The 21,364-nt window shown below is 41.9% G+C and overlaps 1 protein-coding gene across 1 annotated transcript; it reads right to left on the bottom strand.

Moving 5' to 3' along the window:
- Positions 1–713: 713 nt before the first annotated feature.
- HEBP1 (heme binding protein 1) lies at positions 714–19,552 on the bottom strand. Its single transcript, XM_006912634.3, has 4 exons — positions 19,352–19,552; positions 15,094–15,232; positions 13,300–13,480; positions 714–1,313 (listed from the first exon to the last, which is right to left on the bottom strand). The coding sequence occupies exons 1-4, from the start codon at positions 19,427–19,429 to the stop codon at positions 1,142–1,144; spliced, it is 570 nt and encodes a 189-aa protein (XP_006912696.1). The 5' UTR covers positions 19,430–19,552; the 3' UTR covers positions 714–1,141.
- Positions 19,553–21,364: the final 1,812 nt, after the last annotated feature.

The following is a 21,364-nucleotide window of genomic DNA, read 5'->3' on the forward strand; positions in this document are numbered from 1 at the left end:
CCATGGAGCCCTCACTACTCATGCAGTAATCTGTAGAGGGGTGTTGAGCTGGGCTTCTCTGGAAAACCTCTCCATTGTCCCAGGGAGGGCCGTTGACAGGGCCAAGCCTTGGTGCATCCTGGGAGGATCGGTGTGCCCTCCACTGCCCTGTGACCCACCCTGTGACACCTCTTCAGTCCCCACTTGCTCACCCACACACTCTGTTCCAGCTTGGCTACTTTCCCAACCTCCGCATCACCACCTCGGGTCCCCTTTTCTTCTCTGCAGACCAAACTGTACATTGTTTCTTTCATTTCTATCCTCTTCAGTTAATGAAACTGAACCCTGGCTTTTTCTAATCTCATCTCATTATCCTGAATAAATCCTCCAGGCAAATTTCCTGCCTCTAGGGTTGTGTAGCAGAGTGAGGTGATTTTTTCTCCTCTGCCTACTTTGTGGCCCCTGGGACCCTTTGTGGATGACAGCTGCAGATACGATCTGCCACTGATTACTGCAGACTCACTACAACACAGTCACGGGAAATGTCTAGGATTTAGAGATGTCCAAGCAGGTCATGCCCATCCATCTGCCCTGGGATCATTGGGTTTATATTCTGAAGCACTCTGGAACTCTAAATACAGGCTTCTTGCCACAGTGAACCCCACCAGTAGTACTCACAACTACATTATCTAGAAGACTGTAGAATTTTGAAAAAATTATACCTAGGATTTGTCTCAGCTGTTTAAATCCAAGATCTTTATTTTCGGTTTCTTTTTAGACAAAGCTTTTATAAGAATCACAGATGGAAGATCACACACAAGTCACATTTTCCTCTCAATAACAAAATTATAGATTCAATAATTTTAAAAAATCAGTTTTTCGAGACCCAGATAGCTGGGAAAATGCTGCTGGGGTTTTTATGGTCTATCACAGAATGTTCTAAATCAATTAGAGGGATGCGATCTATCTCAGCTGTGTTATTTCTCACTGTGAGAAAAAAGAGCCCTGTTTTATGAAACTTGCTTATTTCAGAAAATTGGCAGTAACTGGCTTTGAAGGAAAGTTGGTTAAACTGGAGTTGCAGTTGAAAGCACGGCTCCCTCCTGCTTGCCTCAGTGGACACTGAAGCATACATCCAGGAAGTGCTGGCCCTGTGAGTGACTCATGTCTTCACGAGCCAGACCTCATTGCGACGTCCATAGGGCTTCATGGGAGGGTCATACCCAGTGCAGAAGTAGATGTCACTCCGGTAGGTGGCCGTGCCCTCTAGGGCGTTGCGCAGCTGGGCAGCTTGAGCTACATAGTCGGCTTCCTTGGCATAACCCCCAAACTGCCTGAGGGTACAAGAGCAAAGGGCTAGTTAAGGACACAGTCTCTCAGAAAGGGGGAGATCTTTCAAAAAAGAATTCACTCACCATGCTTATGACAAGTATACTATGGCAGTAAGATTGTGGAGTGGTACTTCCTAGATGGCTAGGTTTGACCTCTCTGAGCCTCAGATAACTCATTTGTAAAACTGAGATACGTTTTCTTTCTCTTCCAAGGCTGTTATGGGCATTAAATGCAATAATGGATGTGAAAAACTCTAAGGCAGAGCCTGAACCATATTAGTTTCTTGCACTAAATGTGAGCTTCCCGTTCCTCTCTAAAATTTCCTGGAGATGGCAGGTGGAGCTTTCCCAAGACCATGCCTTCTCCCCATTCTCTAGTTTCCTCTACTGCCCCCACCGCTGCTCCTCTCAGCCTTAATCTCCCCAGCTAGGGAAGGAGGAAGGATAAAGGGGAGTCGGGGTAGAACTGCAGCTAATGTCTCTCCTTCAGTAGAGCAGTTCTAATGAGTGAGCACATCACAGCAGTGACAAATGGCAGCTTTGTTCAAAAACAGAGCCACCAAAGGCAGAGACCTGAGAAAGTCTTGGGAGGGCCCTTATGCAAGCTTTAAGCATGTCCCAAATAAAGAAATCACTTCTAATAAATCCCTTCTACTGTTCAAATCATGAAAGCCTTCTTTTTCTAGTAAGTAAAGAGACTTTTGCTAAATCAGGCTTTTCTCCTGGTGGCAGAAGGTGGGCATAAGGAAGCAGTAAAGCCTCTCTTTTCAAGAGGATTATTCTCTCCTCACGTCATCTGCCTACGCTCCAAAATTCGTCCTGTGGCCTATCCTAAATATACCACTCTAAATCTGAGTTACACTAAAATCTTTATTAGAGTTAAATACATTCCCATTTCTAATGAGCTGTATGACTCAAAAGTCTGAATCTGCATCAGGCCAAGATTAGGCCAAATGCATTATTTTTGGTGGGGTTCTCTGACTCACGCTTTGCCCTTTTATAAGTGGTTAGTCATGCCCGGCAAGCATTCAGCATGTTGATTACAGGGTTATTGACGTGAAAACACCCAGGATTTCACCTTTAAGAGATTGATTATTATGATATCTAGACAACAGCTACAGAACATGGAACAGAGCTGAGACCAATTTGGAATAGAGGAGGCTTGGCTCTTCAAATCTATTGAAGAAAATTTATAAGGCAGATGAAGAAAGCTGAGCTCTAACTTCATTGAGGCTCAAATGAAAGGAAACTGGGTTAGTAAATAGAGAATGAACAGTAAGGAAGTATTTTTCTGGCATTAAAAACCTGCCAGACACTAGAATTATTTTCAAAGAATGTCTACAGATTGAGAACCACCTGTCTGAAAAGAATCAGATGCTGGATGTGGGAGCAGGTGTTGAGTGCCCTCTCATGCTATGGTACTAAATTGCTATCTTGTAAAAATGGATGATGTTGGCTCTTTAAGCTGCTGGTTTTTGGAAACACCCAAAGGAGTGGTTCTCCAATATCTTCATTCATCAGTTGGAGGCAAAATGGCTAGCTGTTCATTCAAATCCTACGTCTGCCACTTTCTAGCTCCTGTGCTTGGCCAAATACTTTACTTTCTCTAATCTTCAGGTCCTCTATCTGTGAAACAGCGAAGATAGCATCAATCTCAGAAGGCTGTTGTAAAGATTAAAGGAGAAAAGACAGTGCAAACTGCTCGAGCAGTGCCTGTCACATAGTAAACTCACATGAAACAGAAGCTATTATGGTTATTCCACAATTCCCTCGGAACGGCCATTCAATTCCCTGATCCCGAGGTGAGGAACATGATAGTAGTTTAAAGTAGCATCAGGAACACAGACGAGAGAGCCTAATAGTAAAGAACTGGCTCAATTAGAAATCTCATCTTCTCAATGAGGCCTACTCTCAAAACCCTGTTCAATCTTATAAACCCTCTACCCTTCCCCTGTCTTTTTCCTTTGACCTACTTTTTCTTATTGTGTTCATTGCTTATGGTCTGAGTTCCTTGGTAGAATACAAGCTCTATAAGGGCAGGGATCTTTGTCACTTTTTGCTCAGCAGTGTATTCTGAGCACATAACACAGTGCCTGACACGTACTAGATCCCTTGGCTAAATGAACAATTCTGAGATAAACAGTAAAAGTTACCGTCTTCAGGCTGATAGACCTAAAGATGATAGCACTTGAGTCTGTTTGTCCTCATGTTCATGCACTCATATAATAAACACCTGAAGCACATACTAAGACAGTGGCGAGAATGCAGACAGGAAAAGTGATTGACTGGAGTCATAGTGCAAAGGGCCTTGAATGCCCTGCTAAGGACTTTGAACCTGATCCTAGATGCAAAGGTGGACTTATGAAAGAGTTTTAAAGTAAGGGACCAACATGATCAGATTGTAATTTGTAGAGAGACTTCTGGTGGCAGTGGACAGGTGGGGAAAATGGAGTCATTGGAGGCCCAGGAGCAGCCAAGTAAGAGATGACAAAGTCCTGGACAAAGGCAAATTTGAGAGGTGGCTGGCTGTGAAGGAAAGGTTGGGGGGGTAGGTGCGGGGTTGGGCATTCTCCAGGGCTTCTAGTTAAGCCTCTGGATAGACTGATGCCTCTAGCCAGATTAGGGGTTCCAGGCTGAAGAGTCATTGGTCAGGAGGGGTGGGGAGGGTTAGTGATTTGGTTTGGGGCATGCTGATATGAAGTTGTCTCTGTGAAATACATTCATGCAACAATTATTGTGTACCTAAGAGTGTGTCAGCACTCTTAGACATGGGAAAGAACTGGAGTCAGAGATATCGATTTGGGAAAGAGATGAGTCGAAAGACAGAAATTTGGGAGTCACCCGTGTGTAGGTGCTGGCTCTAATCGTGGTAAAGAGGGAGACCAGGCATAGATGGTGAGCAAACAGAGCATCAGATTACTTTTGGGAATCCTAGTTCCCAAGTGGTGACGAAGGAAGAGGACTTGGCAAAGGACCCTTAGAAGGAGTTGTCTGAGAGGTACAAAGAGACCAGCAGAGAGAGATATGGAGAATGTCATCATTCAGGGATCCCCAAATTCATTATTAGAAAAAACCTCCAACTATTTATATTTATTCCTAGGCTGACTGAGATGCTGGTAATGAGAATAAAAATTCCCCTATTGCTTCATTAGGGATGTCTTCTATTAGGAAAAAAGCAAAGCGGGTGGGCTAGGGAGTAGATACACATTCTCCTTCCTGCCAATCTAACCGACTTACCCTAATCCAGTCTCAGAACTGCACGAACAAGCCAGAAGACCAAACCTTACCAGGCACAGAACTCCAATATGTAAAGAAAGCCCAGTTCTGGCTTAAGTTCCGGGACAAGCTGCCTCATTCTTCCCCACCTCAGCTCCCAAGCTGTGCACGGAGGGTAACAACACAGGGCCCACAGCACGTGTGAATGTGAGTTAAGGAATGCTCGTAAAGCGCCTTGAGCTCCTCGAAGGAAATAAACATGAAGTCTATACATTATTTTTGTATGCCTGTTAACAAGTCTCTAAGTCTCAAAGAAACTCTCCTCTGGGGCACTGTATTTTATCTCGCCCAATGTCAGAGCTCAGCATTCCTAACAAAGATTTTTGGTAACCATGGGAACCAAGGAAGGACACACATGCCTTAGATTCCAGAAACACAAAAAGGACTGACTAAAAAGGGCTGGAAGAGTTGGAAAAGAGGGGTGACACAGGCATCAATGAGGCAGGTTAACAGAGGCTTTGGTCCAAGGGGGCAAAAAATCCTAATGTGTTATCTTTCAGGGAATGTCTGGTGCAGGCAGGCAGTGAGGGAAAAAGAAATGCAATGACTCAGAGCCTGACAATCCAACTTGGTCTAAAATTTAACAATCAACAAGTCAACAGATTTGTGGATTCTGCTATCACTGTGCTCTGTGCGGGGCTCAAGAAGTATAAGACTAGGAGCTGACAATCTCATGTCTACAGGGAAGAGGCTTAACACCATAAGGCACTTCCTTCCATCAAGTTGAACCAAGCCGATTGAGTTGAGCATCGCCGAGCACAAAACGCAAGCTAGATGCCACAGAGCTGTAAAGGTGATAAAGACGTCTTTCTACCCTTGCGAGGTCTAATTGTAGTGGTTGGGACAGAAAGACATAAAATGATATGGGCAGAAGGTGCTAGAATGGCGTAAAAGGCACAAACAGAATGCTCTGGGGGTGCGCAGTAGGGAATGACTAATTCTGACTTAGAATGCAAAGGGAAGGCATTAGGGAAGACATGACATTGAGCAATTAATTATTTGCTGAGCATCTCTCCTTGATGCTGGCAATGAACGATATGACAAAAATTCCTGTTTTCCCAGAGTTTCCAATAAGCAGAGACTCGGGAGGATGTTTGAGAGGAGCTGGGTGGGTGTGAGTGGAGGTGTGGAAGTGGATGTTATATGTGTGTTGGGGCAGGGGTTGGGAGGTGGGGGTGGGATGCTCTGAGATCAAGATGACAGTGGACTGGGGCTATGCAGTAAATGCCACAGTGAGGCATTTTTACTAGGCTTCACTGCATAGTTAAGCATTTGGGGACCCAACCCAAAGTCTACCCATCCCCCTACTCATAGGGAAGGAGCATTTTATTACTAGCTTGGGCTTTGGTCCCAGCCTTAATGTGTACCTAGGTCAGAGGCAGGCTGAGATCCACAACCAGAGCTGAACAAACAGCAGGGGGATGTGGTATGATTGGTCCTGTGCTTTCAGGCTGGCTATGACCAAAGGACAATTTAGAAGTGGCAGAGGTGGGAGAACTAGAAACAATCAGGAGGCTATGGCAAAAGTTCAGGCAAGAGGTGATAAAGACCTGTGGCCGTGTAGATGGAAGGGAAGGGGCCACTAGGAAGTGACCAGGACTCGACCAATAATTCAGTGTGGGGTGTGAAGGAGTCGGGATGACATCTGAACAGGGTGCATAGGAGGATGGAGGGGACCTTCAGTAAGATGAAGAACACAGGAGGTCAGATTGGGGGAAGAAATCTGAGTCCCATTTTGGACATGCTGATTTGGGATAGAGCCGAGGAGGTTTATACAGCGATGCCTTCCAGTGAGCTGGAAATGTAAGGCTGGTGCTTGGGAGAGAAGGCAGCACTAGCCCTGCTGAAGGGCTCATCGACCCAGAAATGGTGACCGATGCCCTTTCCAGTCACCAGTCCGTAAAAGACTGGTGGGACAACTGACAGCTCTGGAGGAAATGAATGGTGGTTAATCGTGCTTTGGAGAGAGAATCTTATCATTGGCAGGGCTCTTAGAGGTGAGGTGGCTTACGTATCAGAGATACTCGATAAACATCTGTCCAATTGAATCAAACTTCCCACATAGTACAAACATTACATAGCACAATTGTTGTACGTCTGTCCACATGGTACTTGAATTACTCCAGGGCAAGTTCATTATCTCATCATCTGTCAATTTTGCTATTAGACAACTTATGCCAGAATGTTTTTATTTTTGAGTAGAAATATGCTTCCCTATCATTTCAATCCACAAATACCAGTTCTTATCTCTGGAACAATAGTCCTGAGCTATCTTGAGACATTTGTTTTTTGTGCATTTTTTTCCACTCAAATGTTTTTCCCACTTTAAGGAGCAGGCACTTTACTTGGTCCCTGCTATATTTCAGCACCTAAGACAATTCCTGGTACAGAGTAAATGAAAAATGAATATGTGATTTTTTGAATGAATGAATAACTGTGTAAATGCCCTTGCCTTAGTCTTCACGAAGAGTCTGATGAATGATAAGGCATTCAAGGAAGCTGGGCAGAGATCAGGTTGTAGAGTTACTGATGGAAGGGTGACAAGTTGAAGCGACAGGAGGGGACCAAGATCTCCAGGGAAGAGGGCAAAAAAAGAGAAGCACAGGGGAGGCAAGGACCAAGACGCCAGATCCTCACAACATCGTAATTCCTATTTTATAGATGGAAAAACTAAAGCTCAGAAAGCTCACAGTTATAAAACTCATAATTACTAGAGCTGAGGTTGAAACTCAAGTGTATCCATAGTAACTTGACCTTTTTGTTAATTCTGAGAACACGTTATCTAATTCTCAGAGGATGGTGAAGTCAAGACATAGAGAGCATTTACTGAGTAGACGTCTACCTCACATTTAGCATTGAGGTGTTTACAGCTACCGTTTCATCCTCACGATGACCCCATGGGCTCAGTCCTCTTTCCCCCACTGTAAACGTGAGGAGACCGAGGCACAGAGAGGCTCAGTAACAAGCCACAGGTCCCAGCCACTAAGCAGCAGACCTGGGACTGGAGCATAGGTCGCCCTGACAATGAACTGAGTGTTTCCAACTCCTTCCTTTATGGTCAGACATGTCAATAAAACTCTAAGTTTCTTTAAAGCCAACAAACCTCTTCTGCAGCTGGTACCTGTTGAGAACCTAGTGTTGAAATAGGCAGAAGAGACTGAGCTCTAACCTACGTGGTCATTAGAGACCACAGTGTGGGGACAGTGTACTGGAATGTGGCCGCTCATCTAAATGTGAGGAAAATTCTACTGCTTCTTGTGAAAATAAAAATCTTCTGATAGTGTTCTTTTATCAGAGCCTTCTATTCATTTAAAGAGCACTTGTAATTAATACTCTGAATAAATGTATGTGTGGCTAAATGTATACTCCCTTTGTGAACATCCTTCACAAGGTCATAGAAAAGAAAGAGTGGATTAAGAAAGCAAGGCTTTCCTTTTAGAATTAATTTTGTCATCTAATGGGCTCATGGTGTATTAGAAACAGTGCTTTTGGCTTCTACCTCATTCACTCCACCTTCCACAGTCAGGTACTTTTAAGTGCACACTTGACTGCAGTGACACCAAGTGGCTAGTGGAGGAATGATCGTAGGCTAACTTAGGACCATACCTTAGGTTAAAAAAATTCAGAGACAAGCTGGACACTATATTTGTCACTTTCATCTGTTTAGATTTCAGAAAATTAAAAGAAAAATTCTACAGACCTGGTTTTGATAGTACCTTTTACTAGAAACCCTTTCCCACCATAAGCAACCAGGGTTCCTTAGAGAAATAGCTAATTCCAGCGGTAGACGACAATCGGACAAATGTCAAGATGTGCTTGAAACATACCATAAAGCAAGAAAGCCACCATAGAAGACTAGAGTCATGTCAAAAGGACTGAGAAACCAACTTAAAAAGGCTCCTACTGGCCAAAGATGGGACAATTTGAGCATCAATAAGAATAATAACCGCAAAGAATCAAAATATACCAATTATCTTTAAATTCAGATGTTTATATTGATACTCAAAAAACAGATCAGCACTATCTCACCTTTGGAGAATGTTAAAAAATGGAATCATTATTCTGAAAACTGATTAATAAACGGGAGGTATCAAGCTAAAGAAAAGCTATCTTACTTTTTCTCTATGACTCTATCTCAGGGGAACCCAAATAGTAAATGAGAAGTTTTTCCTTATCAAAGTATCCCAGCTAATTAATGAAGAAGGAAAAATAGAGAACATTATTATTTTACAAGCTCTAATGAAACAAGGCACCTAGGTGAGGGTTATATCTATGGCCACAAACATCACAAAACCAGGCAAACAGACGTTATGAGTTCCTGATGGAGGAACACAACACCACCTATGAAATATCGTTGCAAAAAAACTCAAACCTGAATCTGATCATGTGCTTCTAGTTCCAACTGCTAATATACAGGCAATACAGGGGGCAGAGGAACACATTAAAAAGCCACAGAAAGGGAATCAGCAAAAACCAAACTATGGGAAACAATAGGACAAATGATCCATAAATAGCAAGAAAAAATGAAAAGGTGTGGTGGTGAGGAAAGCTACAGATTAATAAAAGCTTAAAGTATATACCAACCAATTGCAATGGATGGATCTTGTTTGGATCCAAATTCAAACAAACTGTAAAAATAAATTATGAGATGACAGGAAAAAAATCTGAACATTGGATGTTTTATATTATAACATTAATGATTACTGTTAAAACTTTGAGTAATAAACTATTATGATCATATCTTTAAAAAGTCTTTAGCAGTCACACTGAAAAATTTATAAATGAAATAATATAATATCTGGAATTCACCTAAAACTAATCTAGGATAGGAACTAAGTGGAATTTGTGAGGGTATACATGACACAAAATTGGCCTTGAGTTAATTATCATCAAGGGTGAATGATGGGTACATACAATTTAATTATCTTACTCTCACTATTTTGTTACCAGCTGAAAAATTTCCATACTAAAAAGTTAAAGAAAAAAGAAAAAACATTGTACCAATTCATTATCCTGAGTCTGGTAATACAAATGATTAAAAACTAGCTCCATCTGCTTGAAGTCGTATGAACTAATTTTATGTCAACCTCATTCCTCATGAGATAAGAAGGGGCAAAAGGAAAGAATAATTACTTAAACCTATGACAGGTCATAAACATTAAGTAATTTATAAATAATGTCTTAGCAAATACTGGAAGATACTCTAACAATAATCCTATGAGGTGGGATATCATCAGCATTTAATAGATGGAGAAACTAAGTCTTAAAGAGGCTGAGTAACTTCCCGAGCATCATCCTGGGATTCAATCTAAAATATACTTGTTCATTACATTACACCAGGCTGTCTCCCAAGACACAGGAAAGAGAATGGAAAAGATGGAGCAGGAACTAGAGTGAGACAACTGAGATACCTAGGATGCAAGATTTAAGGAGGCCCTCACTCGCAGTGCCAATCCTATACTTGGAAAACTGTGTGAGCATCTCCTTAAATTGTGCACCACAGGCACCTCACTTCTCTGCCCCTAGTCCTTTCCCTGGGAAAATATACTCATTAATTAGAGTTTGCTTTCTCTGCAGCCTCCGGAAAGTATGAATGACGGCTGGAGTAAAGAGTTGCGGAATCTCCAGCGCTCGCTGCCCATTTGCAGTGCAGTCACTGTCCCCTGGAGGGCGCTGGGTCACCTGGCCTAGGACGGCCCACAGCAGCCAAGCTTACATCATCAGCATGCGTTAGCTCCAGAGAAAGCTGCGCCCTCAGGTGTAGAGTTGGAGCAAGGCAGGCAAATAACTAATTTTGAAGGCCCTGAGAGTAGACGAAAACTCTGGTGCAAGATTATTTGTATATTTATTTTTCATGAGGTTATTCTAGAACAGAACCAACCCCCCACCTATGGTTACTCTGGCGAAGCTCCTGGTAGTAGCCCCTGGGGTCTGCCTATATATGGTTTGGTGCCCATCACACGGGGAGTCACTGATTATCTAGAAGAGACTCGGTTTCTGAGAGGAGGTTGGGGCCTAAAGACTAAACACATGTAACCACTTGTACCTGTTATTCTCTACAGTCAAAGGAACATGACCACAAAGGAGGCCCTGGCAACAGGACTAGAATGATAATAGGAAGCATGTATGCTCTGCTCAAAGGACCACAGACCATGAGCGACTAAGGCCCTTCTGGCATTCAAGGGGAATGCGAGGTTCCCTGCCCTTTATGCTTCCTATGTATTTATGACCTCAAACTACAGCTTAGCTAAGCTTTCCTCTGAGTCTTCCAGAAATCTGCTGTGGCTAATGTAAGTGTTCAGCTAAAGCCAAAGAGATATTGTCTATACCCATATCAATTTGTCAACTGACAAAGGCATTTACTAAGATACAATACAAATGTTTGTGTAATGTAGGCTGAAGAAATTGAAGTGAGAAAGTGTCAGGACGCGGTATTTCTTAATTAATCAACAATATAAATTTAGAAAGCAAAACTAAAATTAATGCACTTACAATCGCATTAAAAAATATGTAGGAATAAATTTAACCAAGGTGAAAGATATGTACATTCAAAACTATAAGACATTAATGAAAAAAAATTGAAATAGATACAAATAAATAGAAAGATAATCTATGTAATTATTAATATTGTTAAAATGTCCATATCACCTAAAGAAACCTACAGATTAATGCAATCTCTATCGAAATTCCAATTTAATTTTTCACAGAAATAGAAAAACAGTCTTAAAATTTGTATGGAACCAGAAAAGACCAAAGAAATCTTGAGAAAGAACAAAGCTGGAGGCATCACATTTCCTAATTTCAAATGATAATATAAATAACCAAAGAAATCTTGAGAAAGAACAAAGCTGGAGGCATCACATTTCCTAATTTCAAATGATATTATAAACCTATTGTAATCAAAACAGTATAGTATCAGCATAAAAATGGATAATAGATCAATGAAACAAAATAGAGAGCCCAAAAATAAACCCATGCATATCTGGTCAACTAATTTCTGTAATCAAAACAGTATGGTATCAGCATAAAAATGGATACATAGATCAATGGAACAAAATAGAGAGCTCAAAAATAAACCCATGCATATCTGGTCAACTAATTTACAACAAAGGAGTCAAGAATATACAATGAGGATAGGATAGTCTCTTCAATAAATGGTGCTGGGTAAACTGGACAGCTACATGCAAAAGATTGAAACCGGACCCCTATCTTACACCATTCACAAAAATCAGCTAAAAATGGCTTAAAGGCTAGTACATTAGATCTGAAACCATAAAATTCCTAGGAGAAAACATAGGCAGTAAGCTCCATGACATCAGTTTTAGCAATGATTTTTTGTATTTGACACCAAAACCAAAGGAAACGAAAGCCAAAATAAACAAGTGAGACTACATTAAACTAAAAAGCTTCTGCACAGCCAAGGAAACCAACAACAAAATGAAAAGTCAACCTACCAAATGAGAGGAAATATTTGTAAATCTGATAAGGGGTTAAATTGGTAAGGGGCAAATCTGGTAAGGGGTTAATATCCAAATATATGAAGAACTCATACAACTCAATAGCAAAACATTTGAACCGATTAAAAAATGGGCAGAGGATCTGAATAGACATTTTTCCAAAAAGACGTATAAATGACCAACAGGTACATGAAAAGGTGTTCAACATCACTAATCATCAGGGAAATGCAAATGAAAGCCACAATGAGCTATCACCTCATACCTGTTAGAATGACTACTATCAACAAGACAAGAAATAACAAGTGTTGGTGAAGATGTGGAGAAAAGGAAAACCTTGTACACTTTGATGGGAATATAAATTGGTACAACTGCTATGGAAAACAGTATGGCGGTTCCTACCATATGATCCAGCAATTCCACTTCTGAGTATGTATCTGAAGGAAATAAAATACTATCTGGAAATGATATCTGCACCCCCATGTTCACTACAGCTTTATTTATAATAGCTGAGACATGAAACAACCTAAGGGTCTATCTACAGATGAACTGATAAGAAGATGTGATATATATTTGTGTGTGTGTGTGTGTGTGTGTGTGTGTGTATATATATATATAATATTCATATATATATATTTATATATAATGGAATATTATATTTATATATAATGGAATATTGTCCAGCCATTAAAAAAAGGAAATCTTGCCATTTGATGACATTATGCTAAGTAAAATAAGTCAGATGGAGAAAGGCAAATACTGTATGGTCTCACCTATATGTGGCATTAAAAAAAAAAAAAAATGAAGTCATAGATACAGAGAACAGATTGATAGTTGCCAGAGGTGGTGGATGAGAGAAATGGGTGAAGGTGGTCAAAAGGAACAAACTTCCAGCTATAACATAAATTAGTTCTGGGGATGTAATGTACAGCAAAGTGACCACAGTTAACAGTACTATATTGTATATTTGAAAATAACTAAGGGAGTAGACCTTAGAAGTTCTCATCTTAAGAAAAAAATTTGTAACTATGCCAGGTGATGGATGTTAACTAAACTTATTGTGGTGATCATTTCATAATATATACGTATATATCAAAGCATTATATTGTATGCCCTAAACTAATACAATGTTATATATCAATTATATCTCAAGAGAACTGAAAAAAAAAAATTAACACAAATGCTCACTACAGATGATTCAAGGAGTGGTTACAGAAATCAAGAGCTACCCTTGGATACCTAAAGAATTGTCTCCTTACGTGGAATAGACAGTGATGCTTTCCCTCTCCTCGATCTTAACGCTGTCATCACTGGGAACTGGTGGGTTGCTCTGAAACTGGTTTGGAATCCGGAACCAGACTTTCAGTTTCTTCTGTAGGGAGCCATCTTCACTGGGGAACACGGCAAAGGAGATAGGAACTGTCATCCCCATCCCAATTCCTGAAAACAGAAAAGCCCATAGAGTGAGGTGGTTATGAGAGACAGAACTTGCTCAGGCCTGTGGAAGATCTGTTAGTCTCATTCTTCTTCCAAGACAATATTTTTTGTTCATGAAATTAATTATAAATATTGGAATCATTAAAAATATAGTCAGACACACAAAACACCTCCAATTTGTATATACTGGATAGAGGTAAGAGTGTAGTGATTCAACTATATACATCAAGACCATAAATATATCAGTATCTAATTAACCTCCTATCTAAATATCCATTTTAAGGAAATATCCAAAATATGGAAAAGGCTATATAGGTAATTGGATATTCATTGCAGCAGAATTTATAATTGTGAGAAACTGGGAGCCATATAAATAGGCTCAAAATAGAAATAATTCTAAGAAAATTACAGGCACATGATGCAATACAATGTAGCTAGTAATAATTACACTGAAGAAGACTATTTAGCAACAGTAGGAAATAGTTATGAAATAAGTAACAGAAGCAGGATATACAATTGCACAAACACTATGATTATGTTTTAAAAGCCTATTAAAAAGCCCTAAAGAAATATATTCAAAAGACAACAATAATTATACTAGAAAAGATGGATGAGGGGTGCTGTTATGTTATGTTCAAAATTTTCTTTAATGAATTTTATACTTTTTACACCTATTTTCTTCTAAAAAAAATCTTATGACAGTGTTAAGAAGGAGAAGATTTCTTCTTGACTTCCTACTGGTCAACTTATTGTCTAAGGCCTGATCACTTTGGTCCTAGTAAATGTTACAAAGATTAATACCAGTTTTTAACTTTCTCAATTATCAGCTTGAGAACTACCCTAAAAATTAAACACAGTATCTCTTTTTTCACCTTGCTTTCTGATCCATTTTGGGTTTGCAGTAATTCCAAAGTATAGTCTAAATTAGGGAGCTTAACAGCTAAAGTCATATTTAAATATGGTTTACATGCTAACAGGTATAGTGAAACTTCAGGCCTATCATTTTAAAAATAAGGAAGCAGCCAGCACGGACTGCCAAGTTTTTAGGAGTGTGACAGCCTGAGAATTCTCAGACCCTTAATTTGCCAGAACAGAGCCAGGGACCTGCCACACTCATCACTCACTGAACCTCAGTACCCCACAGAATCTGAGCTACCAGGGGACGGACTCTGGAGATTGTCAGCCTAAGGGTGGAGGTCTCAGGTCAGAGGCTGGCCTTCCCTCTGTGCCTTGGCTTACTGTGGGCACAATTCACCCAGTCCATCCATGTGAAGACAAAATAAGCACTGTAGGGTAAAAAAAAACAACCAAAAAACCCCCAACAAACAAACAAAAAACAACCCCAAAAAACCCACCCAGCATACAGCTCCAGATCTGGGAGAAACACATGAACTCACTGATATTGAGCAGAGATAGTACATAGTGAAGGGTAGGCTGGGCTGAAATCAGTGTGGTCTCCCCAGGCTTTCTTGTTCATGCAGCACAGCAAGTTCACAGATCACTATAATAGGTAGTGACAAGTGACTTGTGGTCCCTTCCTTGTGTTTTCCACGATGAAGTGGGAACATGCAAGGCTCACCTCTGAGACCAGAACCACATCCCTCAGGGATACTGACCCTTGTCATTGGTGCCTCCCACGTACTTCATGACTTTGGGCATTGCTTCTCGTAGAGCCTCATCCACAGGCTTATCTGTCACCTCCACTGTGGCAAACCTCCCGCCTTCACAGGCCCTTTCCTCATATGATACTTCTTCCTAGAGACAGAGAATACATAATGCTTAAGAGATATAAAGTAGCAGTCTGTATGTTCTAGAAGCAGGAATAGTCCAGCTACAAGAGGCACAAACTAATAAGAAATTTTCTGTAATGAGCTTGGGTATGGTGACAGGGTAGAAGAGACAGGCCTGAATATGAAGGGCCATGAGAAATAGAATCTGGGATGTCTTATAAATGCAGACAGCAGAAAAAACTTCATATATCCAATATTCTCAGAGAGAGAAGAGAAGATATTGCCTCTCAAATTACCAAAAACAGCCCCAGAATGCTATAAAAAGAGAATGTTCAGAGATCCAAGAGCTCTTGGAAACTAAAACTATAACAGAATACAAAAAATTCAGTACAAGTCAAATAAAAGGAAATCTTCCAGTTCAACTGATTTTTTTGTGATCTAAATGTAGGCTTTTGCAAGTGTGTCTGAGTCTTAAGTGGGAGGGATCCCCAGAAAAGAGTTCTGGGAAATGGTAAGGTTATCTGTGCTCTCAGCCTGTTCCTCAGGCTCGCAGTCCACCGCAAGAAGAGAAAGGCTGCCAAGAAAGGAATCAGTATGGTTCAGAGAGCAAAGGCCCCCATGATAAGTCTATTATCCTTTAAGGCTTAACTCCATCTCCTCATCATGAGTGATCCTTCCTTTCTGTGAACTCTGAAGGCAGAAAACTCTAGAACTAGAAGGGCCCTTACATATCTGTCAGTTCACCTGTCTCCTATTACAGATGAGCAAACTGTCCATTGTGCAGCTGGACACATGGGACTGGAGTTCAGCAAAAGACTGGCATAGGGGATACATTTGGGAGTCATCAGCATAGGGGATACATTTGGGTAACTAAAGCTACGAATGTGGTTAAGATTGACCAGATAATGTATACAGAACACTCTATATAAATCTAATCCTGTCAATTAATCCCCTGCCTAAAACTCTTCATTCACCAAGTTCTTAACCTATATTCGATGGTCCAAGGACCACTTATCTTCTACCTATTTGCCAGCCACACCCAAAGCACCTCCTCACTGGCCTTCTGCTCTTTTCTTTAATGCCACAGTCATTCTCACCTCAGGGCCTCTGTACCTGCCACTTCCTCCGCCTGGAGTATTCTTTTCCTATCTTTGTCTGATGAACTGCTACTTATCTAACACAGTCCAACCTAAAAGTCACTTCCTAAGAGAGGATCCCAATTTAAAACAGGTTCCCAATGATATTTTTTATAGGCCCTTGAACTTTCACATCGTAATACTTATTGTAATTATAACTGAATGATAATGTTTTTAACCTCCATCTGCAACCATAAATGCCATGGGGTCAGGGATTGTCTGTATTGTTTACCATTGTATCTCTTAGCATCTAGTAGTAACATGTCTTCCATATAGAAGGCACTCTATATGTATTTGAGGGAAAGGAGGCCACAAAATAAAACCTGGTTTTACTCTAATGAGAAGGAATAGAATAACCATAGCTGGGTGGAGAGATGAGAACCTAGTCTATTTATATTTATCCTGGAAAAAAGCTGGTCATAATGTCTTCAGCTGGTTCTACAGCAGGTACCACCTGTTTTCACAGCATCTGTATCCATACCCTCATTTGAACCACTGGATCATGGTGAAAATTTAGGTTTGAGAGATGGATGTTATAAAATTATTCTAGTTCTCTAGGGAGCCGAATTGAAATAGAGTTCTCTCTGTTTCTGAAGAAAATAAAACATCTAAGTTAATGCTGTTGAGACATTTGATTTTTCAAATGTAATGTCTTTAAGTACGTTTCCTTGTCTCATGGAACATAATAATCGCCCTCCTCTGCCCCATATCCAGCTTGCTTATGCTCATAATCAGTTATGAGATGAGAATTTTGGCCTGTGACCACAAACGCTAATTTTCAATATTCATTGGGAACCCTGGTCAAGTTCAAGTCCCAGACAGAGATATTGCAAGAATGTTTCTTGCTATGAGATTTGCAAGGTCCTCTGCAAGGTCAGTTTTTTCCTTGCCACTTAGGTGGGTATATATGTTGACTGTGGAAGCCAGTTTTCTCATCAAAAGAAAATATTAATAATACTTATAATAATCTGAGTACTTTCTATGCATTGGGTCTTATTTTAAACATTTTACATGAATTCATTCATTCAATCTCTCCAACAACCCTGTGAAGAAGTTAGTGTTTTTATCTCTATTTTCAGATGAAACTGGAGCATAAAATATTAAGTATCCTGGCTTCTCCCTTCCTCTCGCTCTCTTATCTCCCACTAGCGCCTCCCACTGGATGAATCTTGCTGGGAGCCAGCTGACACTGGAGCTTGGGAAATAGATGACAGGGATCTCCACAATGAGACACAGAGAGCAGAACAGGATATGGGTAAGGAAGGGCAGCAAACCAGTCCAGACCCTCCATTTGCATTCACAATGGTCGTTAGCCCGAAAAGACCAAGTGAGCTGGATTCCACCACAGAAAGGAAAGCTCTCTGGGAGCTGTTGGTAACACATAAATTCTTCAAGTGTTAGGGACAACAGGGACCCTAGAGATCGTTAGTCCGAGTCCACAGACTGACAGGTGCACAGGCTAGATCTGGCCACAGACAGATCCTTTGGCCTGCAACGTTTACAAACATCGGCAGTCAGTTGCCAACAGTTAAAACTGACATAGTTGTCCTACTCAAAACCACAGCCTCAGTCTTAACATTGCCTATTCCTTCCTCCTCTTCTCTGCTTGTTTTCCTTCGCAGCACTAATCATCATCTGATATACTTGACTAATTGATTTGTTCATTAGTCACTAACGCGTAAGCTCCACAAGGACCGGAATTTTGTTGGTTTTGTTCACTGCTTTATCCCAGCTGCCTATATGAGTGCCTGGCACACAGTTGGCACTCAACAACTAGTTATTTACTGAATGAATTTTAAATTGAGAGATTTCACACAAAGAATCGGAATTTTTTTTTCTTAAAAATCTGGCAACCCTGGTTCACATCACTGCATGGCGACAGCTGCCCGAAGCTGCCCTTTATAGATGGGGGCCTGAGTTCTCTCCCTGACTTGCCTCAGTTCCCATCTTGCCTTATAGTCTAAAACGGCCAGCTTCACTCATTCCCATTACCTGCCTGGCTGCTTGTAGGCATTTTAATATGCCACTCTTGATCAAGGCTAAACGGTTCATTCTATACCTGAGGAAACAGATACAACAGATAGAGTGACAGGGCTCTGGCTCTAGTTGCTTGAAGAGTCCCGAATCCAGTTGAGGGCTTTTGTGACGACCACTGTACTAGGTACCAGAACTTGGCTCCCAGACAACGCAGTCGTTTAACAAATGAGGCACTGAGTTGGAAGCTGAGTATACAGCCACGACGTGCACAAAGTACCTGTCGGCAAGATTATAATCTAGTGGCAGATTCCTTGTTTTCAGCGGGCAGCCGGGATTTGCCTGGGTTAGCGCTGACGTCAATTGGGTGGGGAGGGGATATAGCAAGTCTGCCCTCCTCACTTACCCTGTATTCTAGGCACCCAACTCTGGAAGTTCTATTGGCCAACAGCCATTTTACAGCTCTGGGCCTTTGCACATGCTGTTTTTGTCTGTGCACGCCACATCTCTGAGGCCCAGCTGAAGACACTGCCTCGGGGAAGGCCCATCCTCACCCCCTGGCAGAATGGATTGCTCCTTCACCTGTGCTCCCCGCCTTGCGCATTTACCTCTGAGCAGCACGAATCTTGTTCTTTCAGACTCAGTTCACTAGCAGTTGAGAGTTTCTTAAGGACAGCACTTTTTCAGTCCTTCCTGCAATCAGAGTCTCTCGGCAAACAAATGTTCAGAATGTTGGAATGTTTAAATGAACGAATGCGTTCAACAGGAGTTGTTGATCTCGCCAAGCTGGGATTCTCCCAGCCAATCAACCTCGCTTCTTTGTGTCCCCTCCTCCCAGCAGATCCCTTGGCCTCGCTGCACTGGACCTCTCCTTCCTCCTTCCCAGTCCAAGCGCTGGGCATTGGAGGGCCATGCCCATGGCAGAAGCCATAACGCACAATCCGGGGCACATTCCTGTCCCACCTGCCCCTCAGAACCCGCTCGGATCAGAGGGCGGTGGGGGCCCCCGCTTCTCGGCAGCCCTGCGGGCCTACCTTGCCCCCTGTGCTCAGGACCTGCCAAGGCCACGTCTCTACACTTCCGAACAGCGAGTTCTTGATCATGCCCAACATGATGTCACTGCGGTGCTCCGGACACACTAGCGGACGCTTGGTGGCAGGCACACCTGGGGCAACCGGGGGCGACCCGGGCGAACTTGCGCTGGCAGCGCGAAAGGGGGCGGCAGGGTTGGGCGCCTCCGGCTCCGCCCCGCAGAACTGCGCGGATTGGGGCAGGCCCGCCCGGGAAGAGGCGGGAAGAGCCGCGCTCCTCCTCTTCCCGGCTACGCGCTGAGGTCCTGGGTGCGGTGCTGGTCTGTGGACCCCAGGCCCCAGGCCGCCGATCATCCTCCGCCGGTCCCTGCCTCTGTCATGAATCTGGCTTGTTCGCGGAGGGCCTGCAAACAGATTGTCCCTTGTACAGGATTTGGGCAGCGGCGGTGGAGAACTTCTTACCCTACCCCACCCACCTGTATTTCTGTCCACGGCCGCGGCCTCTCTCTGGTACCTGGGCGCCAAACTCAGGAATCTCTCTTTTCCTCGAATGCTGTCCCGGGCCTCCACCCTAAGGCTCTGTTCCCGGCAAGTGCTGCACAGTCTAGGTTCAGTCTTGGTACCCTCCCCTACCCTTGGCTCCCGCCCCTAGACACATCTGACAGCTGCATCTCCACCTACAGAGACCCCTAGATTGCCATCCCCGTCCCCTACCTCTTGTCTGGGCAATTGAAAAAGCATCTCAATTAACTTTCTCCTTAACACTTTCTTTCATCCAATCTGTTTTAATCACAGATTCCACATCAATTTTCCAAAGCACAGCTTTGCTCGTTCACTCCTATTCAAAACCTAGACAATTTTATTAGCATTTATTGACTGCCTGCTCCCCTTGCTGAGTGTTTTGCAAGTATTATCTCTACTCCTCACATCACTAAGCATAAATATTTTATAGCCATTTTATTAAGGAGAAACTCGAGGTTCAAAATAATTGACTTTTCCAAAGTCAAAAATCAGTGTGAGACTTGACCAGGATTTGAATCCGTGACTGTGGCGTCAATGTTCATAACACTGTTATTGCGGCCTGTCACCCCGATCTATCACCAGTTAACCTCTACCCTCTGCATGTCCCTGTCCCTGTGCCACACCGATCTCACCATCTTCTCTTTCTAACTCATCCCTTGAAATCTGACTTCTCTGAAAGTAAAACGTTCAATGTGTCTCCAGGAACACTGTGTGCTCCTTCTGTCTGAACGCATGTACCATTTTATTTATTCTTTGTGTAGGCTGCTCTGAACCACCTGGAGTGACCTCCTGCTGTGCCTGCATCCTGAGAAAGGGGATTTGACTCTGAGCCAGGCAGAGGTCATGGTGGTACTGATGACCTCTATTTTTGTGGTAACAGATATTAACTTTATAAACTATATATAAAAAAGGTCAACTTTTTGATGTAAATATTTATGATTGCTATAAAATAAATGGCCATTTAGTTTATATTTTCTTGATTCTAAGATGCCATTGGTTATAAGGCACTGTTATTTTATGTGCCACCAAGAAAGTAAACAAGTAAACTATGACATTCAATTGATTTGGAAACATCTAGAGACGTTAAAATTTTAAATAGCATGCAGCTCATAATTCATAAGAGATTGTATGTTGCTTTGTAAGAGTCCGTGAATATTTTTCTTACAGCTATGTCTTCTTTTTTACAAATTAATGTCTTAAAGGGCAAAGATCTATTTTTCTTTAGCTTTTTTTCCCTCACTCGCCATACCTGGGGGTTGCTTAATAACTACTGAATGATTAACAGAACTGTTCTTAATATTAGATCTAATCACCTATTTTAGTTGCTAAACTAGGTACAGTGAAATGGGTTATTACTCAACACAGTCAAGGAGCAAAAGCATTTGGGAATCAGAAGACACTGGGTCAGAAGATCTGGATTCCAATCTGACTCTGTCCTGCTAGTGCGACTAGTGTCTCTTCTGCAAATTTCCTAACCTCTGCAGGCCTCAGTTT

This window comes from Pteropus alecto, unplaced genomic scaffold, assembly GCF_000325575.1.
Source record: "Pteropus alecto unplaced genomic scaffold, ASM32557v1 scaffold103, whole genome shotgun sequence".
Lineage (NCBI taxonomy): Eukaryota > Metazoa > Chordata > Mammalia > Chiroptera > Pteropodidae > Pteropus > Pteropus alecto.